Source organism: Artemia franciscana, chromosome 12, assembly GCF_032884065.1.
Source record: "Artemia franciscana chromosome 12, ASM3288406v1, whole genome shotgun sequence".
Lineage (NCBI taxonomy): Eukaryota > Metazoa > Arthropoda > Branchiopoda > Anostraca > Artemiidae > Artemia > Artemia franciscana.
The window spans coordinates 41,343,781-41,358,895 of NC_088874.1; the positions used below are offsets into that span (position 1 = coordinate 41,343,781).

Consider the following 15,115-nt stretch of genomic DNA (forward strand, 5'->3'; position numbering starts at 1 on the left):
CTCTTCTAGTTTTCAGGAAGTGAAAAGGAACCTTAAAAAAAATAGTTGTTCACACTAGACGACTTTAGTCCATAAAAATGTCTGAACGGGTGTAAGCCTAGGTGACCAGCCATAGATAAGGAAACATGTAAGGAAACAATTCTTACTTAATAATATGCAGAATAATGCTAGTTAATATATTTTGAGGGGGATAACCTTCATCTTCCCTTCTTTCTTTGTATTTTTAGTTTTTCTATCACATTTCTAAATATGTTTGTCTATTCTCTAAGTCTTGAAAAGTGGTTATAAGCAAAGACCCAAACGCTATCTAACGTAACTTAATTTATCAGTTTGAATATTTAGATGCTCTTATGAGAAATAATTAGATGGTACCAGTGGTGTTAATTAGACATAGTGAATATTTGAAAACGGAAAAATGCGGTCGAATCCATATTTATTTTTCAGAAATTTGTTTAAAAAAACTGTACAGCAGTGAAAGAAGTGAAGATAAAGGTTCTCCCCCTGCGAAATGTGTTAACTAGCATTATTTTGTATATTACGACCTAAGAATTTTTTCATAACATGTTTCCTTATGTATGGCTGGTCTCCTAGGCTTTATACCTCTGACCGTTTCAGCTATTTGGTAGTTTCATTCGATACCTCGGAATTCTTGATTTGAATCACAATCAGTCGCGGAGCGGGAGCAACTGCGGCTGTGAGAGGGTACTTTAAAAAAAAAATTGTAATTTAAACTTAGCGTTTTATTGTTGTTTTTTTTACTGGCTTAAAATATTCTTATTTTATATAAAATCTATTTGATCTGAGTCACAATCAGTCGCAGAGTGAGAAAAACTGTGAGAGGTTACTTGTAAAAGAAGAAAACCTTGTAACTCAAACCTAGCGTTTTTTTTTTTTTTTTTTTTTTTTTACTGGCGTAAAATATTCTTATTTTATATAAAATCTATTTGATCTGAGTCACAATCAGTCGCAGAGTGAGAACAACTGTGAGAGGTTACTTGTAAAAGAAGAAAACCTTGTAACTCAAACCTAGCGTTTTTTTTTTTTTTTTTTTTTTTTTTTTTTTTTTTTTTTTTTTTTTTTTTTTTTTTTTTTTTTTTTTTTTTTTTTTACTGGCTTAAAATATTCTTATTTTATATAAAATCTATTTGATATGAGTCACAATCAGTCGCAGAGTGAGAACAACTGTGAGAGGTTACTTGTAAAAGAAGAAAGCCTTGTAACTCAAACCTAGCGTTTTTTTTTTTTTTTTTTTTTTTTTTTTTTTTTTTTTTTTTTTTTTTTTTTTTTTACTGGCTTAAAATATTCTTGTTTTATATAAAATCTATTTGATCTGAGTCACAATCAGTCGCAGAGTGAGAACAACTGTGAGAGGTTACTTGTAAAAGAAGAAAACCTTGTAACTCAAACCTAGCGTTTTTTTTTTGTTTTTTTTTTACTGGCTTAAAATATTCTTATTTTATATAAAATCTATTTGATATGAGTCACAATCAGTCGCAGAGTGAGAACAACTGTGAGAGGTTACTTGTAAAAGAAGAAAGCCTTGTAACTCAAACCTAGCGTTTTTTTTTGTTTTTTTTTTTTTTTTTTTTTTTTTTTTTTTTTTTTTTTTTTTTTACTGGCTTAAAATATTCTTGTTTTATATAAAATCTATTTGATCTGAGTCACAATCAGTCGCAGAGTGAAAACAACTGTGAGAGGTTACTTGTAAAAGAAGAAAACCTTGTAACTCAAACCTAGCGTTTTTTTTTTTGTTTTTTTTTTACTGGCTTAAAATATTCTTATTTCATATAAAATCTATTTGATCTGAGTCAGTATCAGTCGCAGAGTGACAACAACTGTGAGAGGTTACTTGTAAAAGAAGAAAACCTTGTAACTCAAACCTAGCGGGTTTTTTTTTTTTTTTTTTTTTTTTTTTTTTTTTTTTTTTTTTTTTTTTTTTTTACTGGCTTAGAACATTGTAATTTTCTGTAAAATCTAAAAATTTTCAAAATAGAAACAAACAAATTTTACTTTCTTTTTACTGATTCGAAACATGGCATAGCTCAAATGTTTAAAACAGCGTTATTGGCTTCCCTTTCTGCCGCAATCATTGCGATTGCCTTAAAGATATGCCAATAGAATCCAAGCATACTTTAGCATAGAAGTACAGGATAGCAATTTCGCTTTTTCTCTTAGAATCTCTCAGAACGTTACAAGTGATTTCATCGAGACAAAAAGAAATCTAGTATATTTCATGTCTCATCCTAAAACTCGAATTGTTTGTAAAACAAAAAAGTTAGAGAAGCACTTTGAGGTAACATATTATCACAAGCTAGGGCACATCGATCATCCAAAATCAGTTTCTATTTTACCTTTGAACTATATTCCAGATCAGTAAAACGTGAATCAACTATCATTAAATTTCCGTACTTTCAAAACCCAAAACTAGTTACATTACTCATAGTTGGATTTACGGAGACAGAACTTCAAAATTCATATTTCCTTGTATCGACTTTTTTCAAATTTGTGTTCGAAAAAATTTACGAAGGAGGAGAAGATATCATCTATGCTTTCTAATATCTGATTCTGGAATACTGTCCTAGGATTTCGACTTTAAGTTATTGGATTGAGAATTCAGAAGAACAGCAGGGAAAATTGTTTCTAAAAATTTCTAATATTTAAATGATGTGAAGGGTAGGGCGGCTAATCTGCGGTTGGTCCTGATCATCTTGTCTAGGGTCAAACTCCGATTTGAAATTACTTGAACTAGATTAAAAATGAGCATATGTAACGTGTTTTGAATCTGAACGAATCGTTTGGAACTTTTGTTTTTCAGATATCACTAATTGATTCGGAGTGACTGACAGATTTCACTTAGAATCTTGAGTTTTTACGTTTTTGATATTTCGTGTTTCAATTTTGGACAGTGAATGTTATCCAATCCCCTTATTCCATAGCCAATGTAGAAAACTACCTCTCTACCGAACAAACAAAATAATTTCAAATAATGTTTAAATGCAGGACATTTTTTATGTAACACAAAATAAATATATAAAAAAAAAAATATAAACTAGCTACGAACACTGCATATTCGGCAAGCATAACTGAGCCCAAAGAATATACAAAAATATCTAAAAATAACCAATTGTCTTTAATTTAATAAAATAACGATAATTACTTGAAAAATTTCCTAGAGTGGGATAAGAATCTGCAATAAAAAGCTATAAAAGAATCGCTAGGCGTACCTGTCGGTCCAGGGTTGGTACCCCCGACTAGTGAATGAATTCAAGAAAGTATGAAAAAATATGCTGGCTGAAACAACAGCCCCTTGAGCATTGTTGGCTTTATTATTGCACATGAATAACAACTTGATGATTAGGATAAGGGTCCTTGGGAAGATTTTTTTTCCAAATTCCTATCTCCCGCCTTCCCTAATTGTAACGCTTGGAGGATTCTATCTAGACACTCAACCCTAAAAAAATTGCAAGTCTTCCAAAAAAAAACCATTAAATGCAGCTTAGACTCTGCAACTCTGGAAGTAGCTCCAGGTAAGCTGATTCACATTACTTGAGCTGGATTCCAAGCCAAACTTTAAGTTTTTTTTTTGGCTTGAACATTGAGAGTTATAGACCACTATTTCAAGAAAATTGTAGCGCCTTGCAGGCAGATATATATGAAAACGTGAGCTTGGAAATATCTTTCTAAACCATTTTATGCCCTGAACCGTGGTACCCAACTAACTGTTTCTGTTATCCTTGGCATCGCCTTTAGCAGTGCAATGGGGGGGGGGGTCAACCATCCTGTGCTTTCACACACCCTTCCTGCTTACCTTCCCCAGATTTCTTCAGGTACCCATTTAGAGCTGGATCGACTCTGGCTGAGCTTACAGAGTCACGCCACTGACCCCCGTCCCAAACTAAATAACCAGTCATAACTGGGATTGAACCCGTGCCCCTTGGACAAAGAATTCCCACATCAGCGCGCCAACCACTCAGCCAAGACGGCTTTCCTCTCAAGACCAGAACACAATTTATGATTTACTGAAAACAAAATACGTTTGAAATGTTTTCAACTTTCTTACTTTTATAAATGAAAAATGATTAAGATCTTAATGAAGAAATGTCAGTATATGTCAATTTAACTATTTTTTTTTCAGTAAAGCACAAACTGCGTTGTCGTCTGTGTTCTGGTTGTAATGTTCCTAAGGTTCTAAACTTAGGAACCTTAATGTAAACTGCCAGCCCCATGGTTTACTCAAATCGTCAGCATATCCGAGTCAAAATTGTAGAAATAAATATTCTTAGAATATTTAAATGATTTTTCACCAATGCTCGAATCAAAATCTAGCACTTTCAAAGTCTATGAGAGCCATGCCCCCTGCTCCCCCTTTATCGAAGTGCATGAATATAGTGCCTTTTGATTTGGTTCAACTTATCCTCCCGAATTTCTGAAGTTTTACTTTATCTAATCGTGGCGCTATCATTCTGTTAGAAAAGCTGATTAGTAGATTTCATTGGAACTCAAAGAGAAGGACCTAGATTGAAGTTTGGTTTTAACTGGAATGCTCTCCTTTTGGACAATCATATGCAAGATTTCTGTTAACCATCTCCCTTAACACTCCCTGAAAGTTCCAACTATATACCATTAGCCATTCCTTATATAGGGTAAATACGCCTTTTTGAGAACATGAATGGGCGTAATACCTTTTGACCAGAGGCAACACAATAGCACTACCTATTGTAAAGGACCACAAGGCTTCAATGTATTATTATTTTTTCCCCAGAGGGATTGGGGACTTCTCAGAGGCAGAGAGGCAAATAAGGACCTAGGGGAATATTCATTAAATTCTTTATTCACAAATTTGATTAAAAATGATCTAACAAAATATTATACTAAACCAATGGACAATAGTAGTGAGCCTGTTACAAAAAAACTTGTAAGGCTTGCTGCCAAAATAGTAAGATTAGCTGTGAAAGTTTGTATTTAATTAAATGAAAAAAACAAGTTTCTTAACTGGAAGTAAGGAGCGAGATTAAAACTTAAAACAAACAGAAATTACTCCGTATATTAAAGGGGCTTTTCCCTCCTCAACACGCCGCTCTTTGCGCTAAAGTTTGACTCTTTCTCTCAACTTTACTTTTTAAAACAGTAAAAAACTTTAGCGTAAAGAGCGGGGTGTTGAGGAGGGAAAAGCCCCTTTAATATACCGAGTAATTTCTGTTCGTTTTAGTTTTTAATGTCGCTCCTAACTTTTAGTTAAAAATCTTGTTTGTTTTTTTTCATTTAATTTCTGAACGTTTTTGAACTAACATGTTTTTTTTATTTTGGCTGTCCACACATGAATAATTAAAACAAAACTTGCATATTAATATTTTTTTTTGCTAAACGGCTTTCTCTTAGTTTTGATCGGAAGATTTTGAGAAAAAAGGGGTGGGGGAGGAGGCCTAGTTGCCTTCCAATCTTTTGGTTACTTGAAAAGGCAACTAGAACTTTTAATTTTATACGAACGTTTTTATTTGTAGAAAATATACGTAACTTGCGAATTAACTTACGTAACGAACTTCTATGTTTGTATATTTTTATTACGTATATGAGGGGGGTTTGCCCCCTCCTCCTTAATACCTCGCTCTTTACACTAAAGCATAAATTTTGTTCCAATTCTTTAAGAATGACCCCTGAATCACAAAGGCCGTAGAATAAATAGTTTAAATTACTAAAAATACTTTAGCGTAAAGAGCGAGGTATTTAGGAGGACATGAACCCCACATGTGCGCAATAATTTCTGTTCATTTTAAGTTTTAATGCTACTCCTTACTTTCAGTTGAAAAACTTTTCCATATTTATTTTTTAATTGTTTTGTTTTAAATAGTACTAGAATATCCTGCGCTCCCTTCTTGGAAATTATCTAATCTCATGACAAATTCCTCCATGAAAAGATCCTCCCACGTAACCCCCTTCCCAACCCAAAAAATCCTCCTGAAAACGCCTGTACAAAATTATTTAACAAACTTAACAAATTTCGCTGTTCCTCGCGGTAAATCACTTCTGTGTGAACCCCAGGTAAGAGCAGGTATCTAAAAATTATGCATCCAGAGAAACTGTCTCAATATAAATTCTTCTTTTTCCAAACAAAGCACTTAAAGTCTGAAACAGTCTCCTTTCGGCTTCTAAAAAATATAAAATCAAAAAATTCGGCTTATATAATCATCGTATCATACAAGTGCGCAGAACTTCTTTTTTTTCTGGGGGGGGGGTGAACAAGAGACGGATTATGCGAAAAATATAGCAATTGGTAGGTTAGGTCGTAAAAAATAAGGTAAGTAATGTGTTTGTAAATAACAGTTCGTATAAAATAAATATTATATCCCCTTTCATTGTAGAACAAATGCTTGAAGTATTACAAGTACACGGGACACAGGGACACAACTACAATGGGGACGCCGGGGGGCACAGGGGGATATAAATGACGACCGGGACACAAGGAATATAAATGACGCCCGGGACACTCAAAGAGAAATCACAGACTGGAACACCGGGACACAAATGACGACCGGGACACAGGGAATATAAATGACGACCGGGACACAGGGACATAACTACAAAGGGGACGCCGGGGTGCACAGGGGGATATATAAATGACGATGGCGACTCAGGGAATTGTCGATTAGCAATCACCATCAACAAAGCTCAAGGGCAATCATTAGAATCATGAGGTATAGATCTGAATACGGATTGTTTTCCCATGGACCATTATATGTTGCATGTTCAAGAGTCGGTAAACCTGACAATCTATTTATATGCACAGACAATGGGACAGCAAAGAATGTTGTATATTCGCAAGTTTTACGTAGTTAAAAACATATATATATATATATATATATATATATATATATATATATATATATATATATATATATATATATATATATATATATATATATATATATCTATATTCACAGGTGGGACATAGGGACACAACTACAATGGCGCGTAACTAATATGGCGCGTAACGACTTACGCGCGCGGGGGGGTTTGGGGTGGGCGCGAAGCGCCCCCACCAACTAGGTGTTGGGGTGGCGCGAAGCGCCACCCCAACAGCTAGTATATATATATATATATATATATATATATATATATATATATATATATATATATAATATAATACCGAGAGCCCAGCGGCTAAGTCGCCGGGCCCTGGCACGAGGCAGGTGTCTATATATGGATTCTCATTGTTGCTTGTCTTCTAACCGCGAACAATTTCAGTCTTTTCTTGATGTCATGACGTAGTCACAGGCTCGATACAGCCACCCTGGGAAAAATACGAATTCTTTCTCAAAGTTGTGACCAAATTAAATCGTTTATGTGTCCAGAAATGTATATTTTAAAATGACGTCACTCACATAAATATATTGTTGTCCAAAGTTAAGGCTTTTAACGATTTTTTCAAACTTTTGACCCATCTAGATCATTTTTTAGGCCAGAATACAAATTTTCGCGAAAAAATATTGAACCATTTTCCAGAAAAAATAAATACATACATACATAAATTATTGTTCATTTATAAAGATACTATATATTTTATTTATATTTATATATATATATATATATATATATATATATATATATATATATATATATATATATATATATATATATATATATATATATATACTAGCTGTTGGGGTGGCGCTTCGCGCCCCCCCCCAAGCCCCCCCCGCGCGCGTAAGTCGTTACGCGCCATTGTAGTTATGTCCCTGTGTCCCACCTGTGAATATATATATATATATATTATATATATATATATATATATATATATGTATATATATATATATATATATATGTATATATATTTAACTACGTAAAACATGCAAATATACAACATTCTTTGCTGTCCCATTGTCTGTCCATATAAATAGATTGTCAGGTTTCATAATAATTGTCCATGGGAAAACAATCCGTATTCAGATCTATACCGCATTTTTCTAACGATTGCCCTTGAGCTTTGTTGATGGTAATTGCTAATCGAACATTCCCTGTGTCCCCATCGTCATTTATATATCCCCCTGTGCCCCCGGCGTCCCCGTTGTAGTTGTGTCCCTGTGTCCTGGTCGTCATTTATATTCCCTGTGTCCCGGTCGTCATTTGTGTCCCGGTATCCCAGTCTGTAATCTTTCTTTGAGTGTCCCGGTCGTCATTTATATTCCCTCTGTCCCGGTCGTCATTTCTGTCCCAATGTCCCGGTCTGTAATTTCTCTTTGAGTGTCCCGGTCGTCATTTATATTCCCTGTGTCCCGGTCTGTAGTGTCATCTTATAATGACGTCATATACAAAGCCTTATATACTTATAATGACGTCAAATGCAAACCCACAAACAAACAAACATGCATATATACAACTTATTTTTATATATATAGATACAGTTTCTTCTTTAGTTTTTTTTTTGTTTTTTTTTTTTAGTTTCTTCTTTTTATTGATTTGTTTTCTTCAATTTGTCAATGTTCATTCTAACATTGACACTTGGAAAAATCTTTACGTGCCAAGCATGCTAAAGCTCCAACAATTTATATTAAACCTCAAATTTTGGGGTATCTGTTTTAAGGTTTTCGAATTACTTTAATCTATTGTCAAAATATATTGAAATATTTGTGCAATTCCCAGTTTTTTTAGTTTTTTCTTTTTTTTTAGTTTTTTAGCTTTTTTTAGTTTTTTTTCTTTTTAGTTTTTTATCTTTTTTATTTTTTTACGTTTTTTCTTTTTAGTTTTTTTCTTTTTTTCTTTTTTTTTATTTTTTCTTTTTTTTTTTTTTTTTTTTTTTTAGTTTTTTTTTGTTTTTTACCATTTTTCTTTTTTCGAATTACTTAATCTATTGTCAAAATATTTCGAAATATTTATGCAATTTCCAGTTTTTACATTCTAGTTTGTTTTCTTTTATATATATAGAAGATATAATCTGGCGTAACAGACAAAGTGTAAATGACATAACAGACAGACAACTTATTTTTATATATATATATATATATATATATATATATATATATATATATATATATATATATATATATATATATATATATATATATATCCTGCCACCATCCTTGGTACTTTAATCAGTAGCCTATTAGCACAACCAAATAATTCTAGACATATTCACAAATCAAGTAGTTAAGGAGCTAGATTTAGCAGAAACACCCGAAAGAAATTCAACAGTTGGTTCACTGAACTCAACAAATCCTGCTGGGTTTAAAAACCGGTGTATAAATTCCTCAGAATAATTTTCTATGCATCAGCAAGGGATTGTTGAATACAATCACTAGACAAAGCTCCGGTTCTGAACAAAGAGAGAACCTAACAGCCAATGATTGTAAGAGAAAATTTTAAGTCTTCTCCTTTACAGGTATCTGAATTTTTCAACGGCATCGAATACCTAAATAAAGCTGAAAAGGGAATCGTCCTTGAAGAAACTGATCCATCTGGAGAGCCTCTCCTCACAGAATTACAACCTGTTTAGTCGTTAGAGTCTGGCAACGTGTTTGTCTTGCTTCCCCTTTTTGGCATATTTCCATTTACCCACTCTTAATGCCTTACTATGTTTCAATTTTAAAACATAAGTTCTTTTATAAACTTCACCTTCTTTTCATATTTCGATTTACCCACTCTTAATGCCTTACTATGTTTCAATTTTAATCGGAAATGAAAAATATTTTTTTAAATGTTCTAAAGCCACAAATTTGTCCCACACTTTTGTCCCGGGTAGTCTTTGTATATGTATTGTCACTCACCTTCGTTCAATGCAATAAATGACCTGTTTTTCATAAATATCTTAAGAATATTATACGTTTCATGCTTATAGAAAAAAAGCGCATGTTATTAGGTAACATATTTTTCCTGGTGTTTAACCCCCCCCCCCCCATGCGAAAAAGCAAAATCCTGCTATCTGAAAATCTTGAGCTTATCTGAATTTTTGAATTAAAATGCAATATTTGTGGGCATCAAGTCATAGCTAATTGTAGAAAAAGCCAAGACAGATAATCCAATTGAGTCAGAGGCAATTCTGGCATTAATCCCCCCCCCCCTTATTAGGATTGTATTAAAATGACGTTAGTTGATTTTTTTAGGTATTGATTGTTAGGTATATATATATATATATATATATATATATATATATATATATATATATATATATATATATATATATATATATATATATATATACATATATATTAATCACTTACTTAATATGGTCTTAAATTTGATTTTGTTCTAATACATCTAAGTCAATAAAACAACCTCAGAATATTTTATGTTGGTTTATATTGTTGATATTACTTTGAATCAGTCTTGCTGGGGTTTTTAAAGCAAGCTTTTGTGCAATCTCCAAAATATCTTTAATCCAGACTCTAAATATTTTTTTTTTGGGGGGGGGGGAAGTCCACTGCCTCCTCAAAAAATTCATTCGCACGTGCTTGCTTGATAGAGTTTAGTTTCGTATCGTTTACTTTGTGAAGTTAAAAGGGACAAATTACTCTTATATACTGCGTCAGTTTGGTTAAAACAGATGTACAACCAAACGGATGATTTCATGTTTACTAATTTGAAAATAAATTGATTCTGATTACATTATGTAGCCTATTGTGCAAGACTTGTATTATGATTGTAACTTATTTGAAGTATTGTGAATTACAAAAATAGGATAAAAAAAAACTCGGCATCGATAGCAGTTTCGAGAAAAAAAAAACAGCCATATTATATCATTACGGCGGATTTTATACTAGATTCTTTCGGTTAGACTTTTTTTTGCAATTAACCTGCAAACGCTTGATTATTGAGCTTTTTTGAGATATGGAGTAGATCTTAAAAACCCACAGAACATTAAAATTAGTGCTGCTCCTAAAATTAGTGCTGCTCCTAAAATTAGTGCTGAACATAGTGTGTTTTGTTCGTAATTTGTGCATGAATTTAAAAGCGAGCTAGCCCGTATCGTATGTCCCATTTCCAAAAATAAGAGTCTTTTGCAGTGCATTTTACTATTACTACCGTCTTGTCAATATCACGATAAAAGTTACCAACGTCTTGTTATTGGTCCAGCCTCAGGGAGGAATTTTATCATATACAACTAACAAGACTTGGTCGTAAATAATATCCCCTCAGTTTGACGCAAACCCAATCATCCCTGCGAAAGTGGCCTGCCGATTCACAGGTTTTTTTTATTATTGCTTAATTTTGTTGGCCTAATTGGAAGGGTACTCAAATAGAAAGATAAAAGAGGGCTTTGGCCCGAAACCCCGCCCTCATCCTCCCAAAAGATAATAATATGCAGAAATCCAACGCTTAATCTTTTTGGGAAAATTATGATACCTCTCTAGTAAGAAAAAACCTTTTAGAGATTTGCTACTACCCGTTGAAAAATGGCCTAGGTCATCCTTGTCTAATTTTATTGCAAATAATATTATATCATTTGCAGCGTGTTCTGACATAGTTTAGACGTTAAGTATGTAGTTAAGTATATTAAGTGTATATATATATTAAGTACGTTAAGTAGACTCTACAAGTATTAAACAGTTCAAACTTTTCGTTAGCTGTTATTTATACTTTAGCTAACACTTTAAGAACAAAATTTTGGATAGCGGTTATTTTTTAACAAATGACAGTTAAAATTATATTCACCGCAACAAGTATTAGTTAACGGTTAACTATACTTTTAATCAACGGTTTTCGAACTAAATTTTCTGTTAACGGTTATTGACTCAACTACTAACAGTTAAAAGTAGTCAGTAGCCTTATTCTTCTTCAATCATTACACGGTTAAAAGTTTTTAATTCGCATTAGCAGTTTAAGAAATTACTGACAAATGACAGAATCCTGAAATTTCAAAGAGGCTTGACCTGGAAACCTTCTAACCGCATACGAGCCTGAAAAGTATAGTACATCAACTTTAGATTTAACCTAACTTAACCAACCTAGAGGTTATAAAAGTAAAAATTAAAAATATTTAATTCCGTATCCAAGGTCGTATCCAGGTGGGAGGATTGACCCTCCCCCCCTCAAAATTTTTGCCCGGCACGTAAAAACGTGCCATAAAAACAAAACGAATACAAACAAATTTTTGATGCGTTTTTTAGTTTTTTAAATCCCCCCAACTAAATCCTTTGTACCCCCCCGAAAAAAATCATGGATACGGCCCAGTCTGTACCCCCCTCCAAGATCAGCAAGATCCGAGATCAGCATGCATGTTTCCACCAATTGCGGGTCACAAATCCAGTGAATTGAAAAACATTTATTTTCCTAAATTTTCAAAACTAATTTTGCTAGATTTACTGCGAACTTTCTTCTTCTTCGGCTCCTTCATTTTACTTTCCTCTTGCAAAATTGTCCAATCACCAACCTTCTTCTTCTTTTTAAGCCTTTTACCTTGACGCACATCTTCTTCTTTGAGCTTCCGTTTTGGTGGAGCAATAATAATTTCTTCCTGTTCAAATTTGTTGCCTTCCTCTTCCTCAAACTCTTCATTTTCCTCCTTTTCTTCCTCTATATCAATTTTCTTTTTGTCTTCTTCAACTGATGGTTTATTGGACCCTTTCCAAATCGCCATGCATGTTACTCGACAGCCAATATTATACTGACAAACCATTCCTGGCTTCTCTGATAGGTGCTCAGCCTAAGAAACAAAAACAATAAGAATAGGCCCGAAAGAGCAAATCTTATCCTCCCGCCCACAGGTCATGTATGGATGGCCTAAGGGGCCTCCTGACAATTCGCAAAACTGACCAATACAACTGCAACGTTAGAACAACCATTTTATGATACAGCCAGGGGCGTCCATTCGCAAAATGCAAGGGGAGGGGGGAGTAAAACGAATTTTTTCAAATCTAGGGGACGATTTTGCTGTTTTTTCTTTTTTTTTAACATACATTCCTTAAAAAGGCGTTATCAAAATCTAGGGGGTTGGGCAATTGCTGTGTCTGTATGCTGCTTTAACAATATTTATCTAAGACAAAGTCAATTTTTTGTGTTTTCGACCTATCTTTTGGAATTTTTGTTGTGATTCCTAGTTGATATTAATTTTAAAAAAAAATTCTCAAATGAATGTAAAGAGAGACCGAACTTAACACGATCAGAATTTTTCAGGTTATCAGAGGTGCTGTCCTCTTCCTAAATTCTCCACCCTCTACACTAAAGTTTTACAGTGCTTTAAAAATGATTTTTTTTTTTATTATTATTTATTCAACAACCCTTGTGTTTAAGCAGTCATTTTTAAAGAATTGGGACATAAGTCAAACCTTAGCGTATGGCTTGCTGCTACGAGCTGTTTGTCCGACTTAATGAACTTTATATCATTGGAATCACCATAAAAGCACAATCCTAAGTGCATATATTATTTTCAATCCTTTTTTTTATTTTAGCCACTATTAGCACGAACCGCTCCTTTCTTACAGTTCGCTACCCCCTACTGTTTAACATAAAAGAATAAACATAAAACCTTTTCTGCAATAAGAAAGGAGCTCTTATCCAGGATTAGTTCAAATAAAGGTAAAAATGACTTTAATTCCTACCTTCAAACCCCCCCTCCTCGAAGACCCAGTTCTACTTTTATCTGAAATGCTCGTGGACATTAAGGAAATTTTAGCTTAAAGCTCACTCTTTGAGGCATGTGCTACCCCCTCCCTACACCATGACACATCTCCCCTCCTTCATAATAGTAGATTCGTAGTTAAACATCACTGGAAATAATTTTATGAACCATCAAGTGGATAAACTTAGCTAAATGAATCTTAAAATGAATGTCCATATATTGAACGGACTATATCAAACAGTTCGTGGTAACGAACTGTAGTAAGGAGCGACCCGGCTCAATAGTAATCAAAACTCTAAAAAGTTGAATTTTGATATCAATAGCTACATCAAAAGAATCGCATTTTAATGCTGACTTTGAATATATAAGTTTCATCAAGTTTAGTCTTACCCATCAAAAGTTACGAGCCTAAGAAAATTTGCCTTATTTAAGAAAATAGGGGGAAACACCCCCTAAAAGTCGTAGAATCTTAACGAAAATGACACCACCAGATTCAGCGTATCAGAGAACCCTACGGTAGAAGTTTCAAGCTCCTATCTGCAAAAATTTGGAATTTTGTATTTTTTGCCAGAATACAAATCACGGGTGCATGTTCGTTTTTTTTTTTTTTTTTCTTTTTCCCAGGGGTCATCGTATCGACCGAGTGGTCCTAGAATGTCGTAAGAGGGCTCATTCTAACGGAAATGAAAAGTTCTAGTGCCCTTTTTAAGTGACCAAAAAAATTGGAGGGCATCTAGGCCCCCTCCCACGCACATTTTTTCCCAAAGTCAACGGATCAAAATTTTGAGATAGCCATTTTGTTCAGCATAGTCGAAAATCATAATAACTATGTCTTTGGGGATGGCATACTCCCCCACAATCCCTGGGGGAGGGGCTGCAAGTTACAAACTTTGACCAGTGTTTACATATAGTAATGGTTATTGGGAAGTGTACAGACGTTTTCAGGGGGATTTTATTTTGCTTGGGGGTGGGGCTGAGGGGAGGGAGCTATGTTGTAGGATCTTTCCTTGGAGGAATCTGTCATGGGGGAAGAAAAATTCAATGGAAAGGGCGCAGGATTTTCTAGCATTACTATAAAAAACCATGAAAAATAAACATGAAAACGTTTTTTCAAATGAAAGGAAGGAGTAGCATTGAAACTTAAAACGAACAGAGATTATTACGCATATGAGGGGTTCTAAAAATACTTTAGCATAAAGAGCGAGGTATTTAGGAGGAGATAAATACCTCGCTCTTTATGCTAAAGTATTTTTTTGTAATTTCAACTATTTATTCTACGGCCTTTCTGATTCAAGGGTCATTCTTAAAGAATTGGGACAAAACTTACGATTTAGTGTAAAGAGCGAGGTATTAACGAGGGTACAAACCCCCTCGTATACATAATAAAAATATAAGATTATGAAAGTTTGTTACGTAAGTTAATTCTTAAGTTACGTATATTTTTTACTAATAAAAACGTTCGTTAAAAATTAAAAGTTCTAGTTGCCTTTTTAAGTAACCGAAAAATTGGAGGGCAACTAGGCCTCCTTCTCCACCCCTTATTTCTCAAAATCGTCTGATCAAAAC

At 33.8% G+C, this 15,115-nt stretch overlaps 2 protein-coding genes across 4 annotated transcripts in view; one reads left to right on the forward strand and one right to left on the reverse strand.

Moving 5' to 3' along the window:
• Positions 1–10,594, forward strand: part of LOC136034138 (eukaryotic translation initiation factor 4E-binding protein Mextli-like) — a 61,166-nt gene extending 50,572 nt beyond the window's left edge. For all 3 annotated transcript variants that reach the window (XM_065715311.1, XM_065715314.1, XM_065715312.1), the window contains one exon: positions 9,374–10,594. In XM_065715311.1, coding sequence (XP_065571383.1) covers positions 9,374–9,487 — 114 coding nt within the window. In that variant the 3' untranslated portion in view covers positions 9,488–10,594. The remainder of the gene's footprint in view (positions 1–9,373) is intronic.
• Positions 10,595–12,238: 1,644 nt separating this feature from the next.
• LOC136034139 (p21-activated protein kinase-interacting protein 1-like) overlaps positions 12,239–15,115 on the reverse strand; it is a 43,544-nt gene continuing 40,667 nt past the window's right edge. The window contains exon 6 of the mRNA XM_065715315.1: positions 12,239–12,634. Within this exon, the coding sequence (XP_065571387.1) occupies positions 12,254–12,634 (381 nt within the window). The 3' untranslated portion in view covers positions 12,239–12,253. The remainder of the gene's footprint in view (positions 12,635–15,115) is intronic.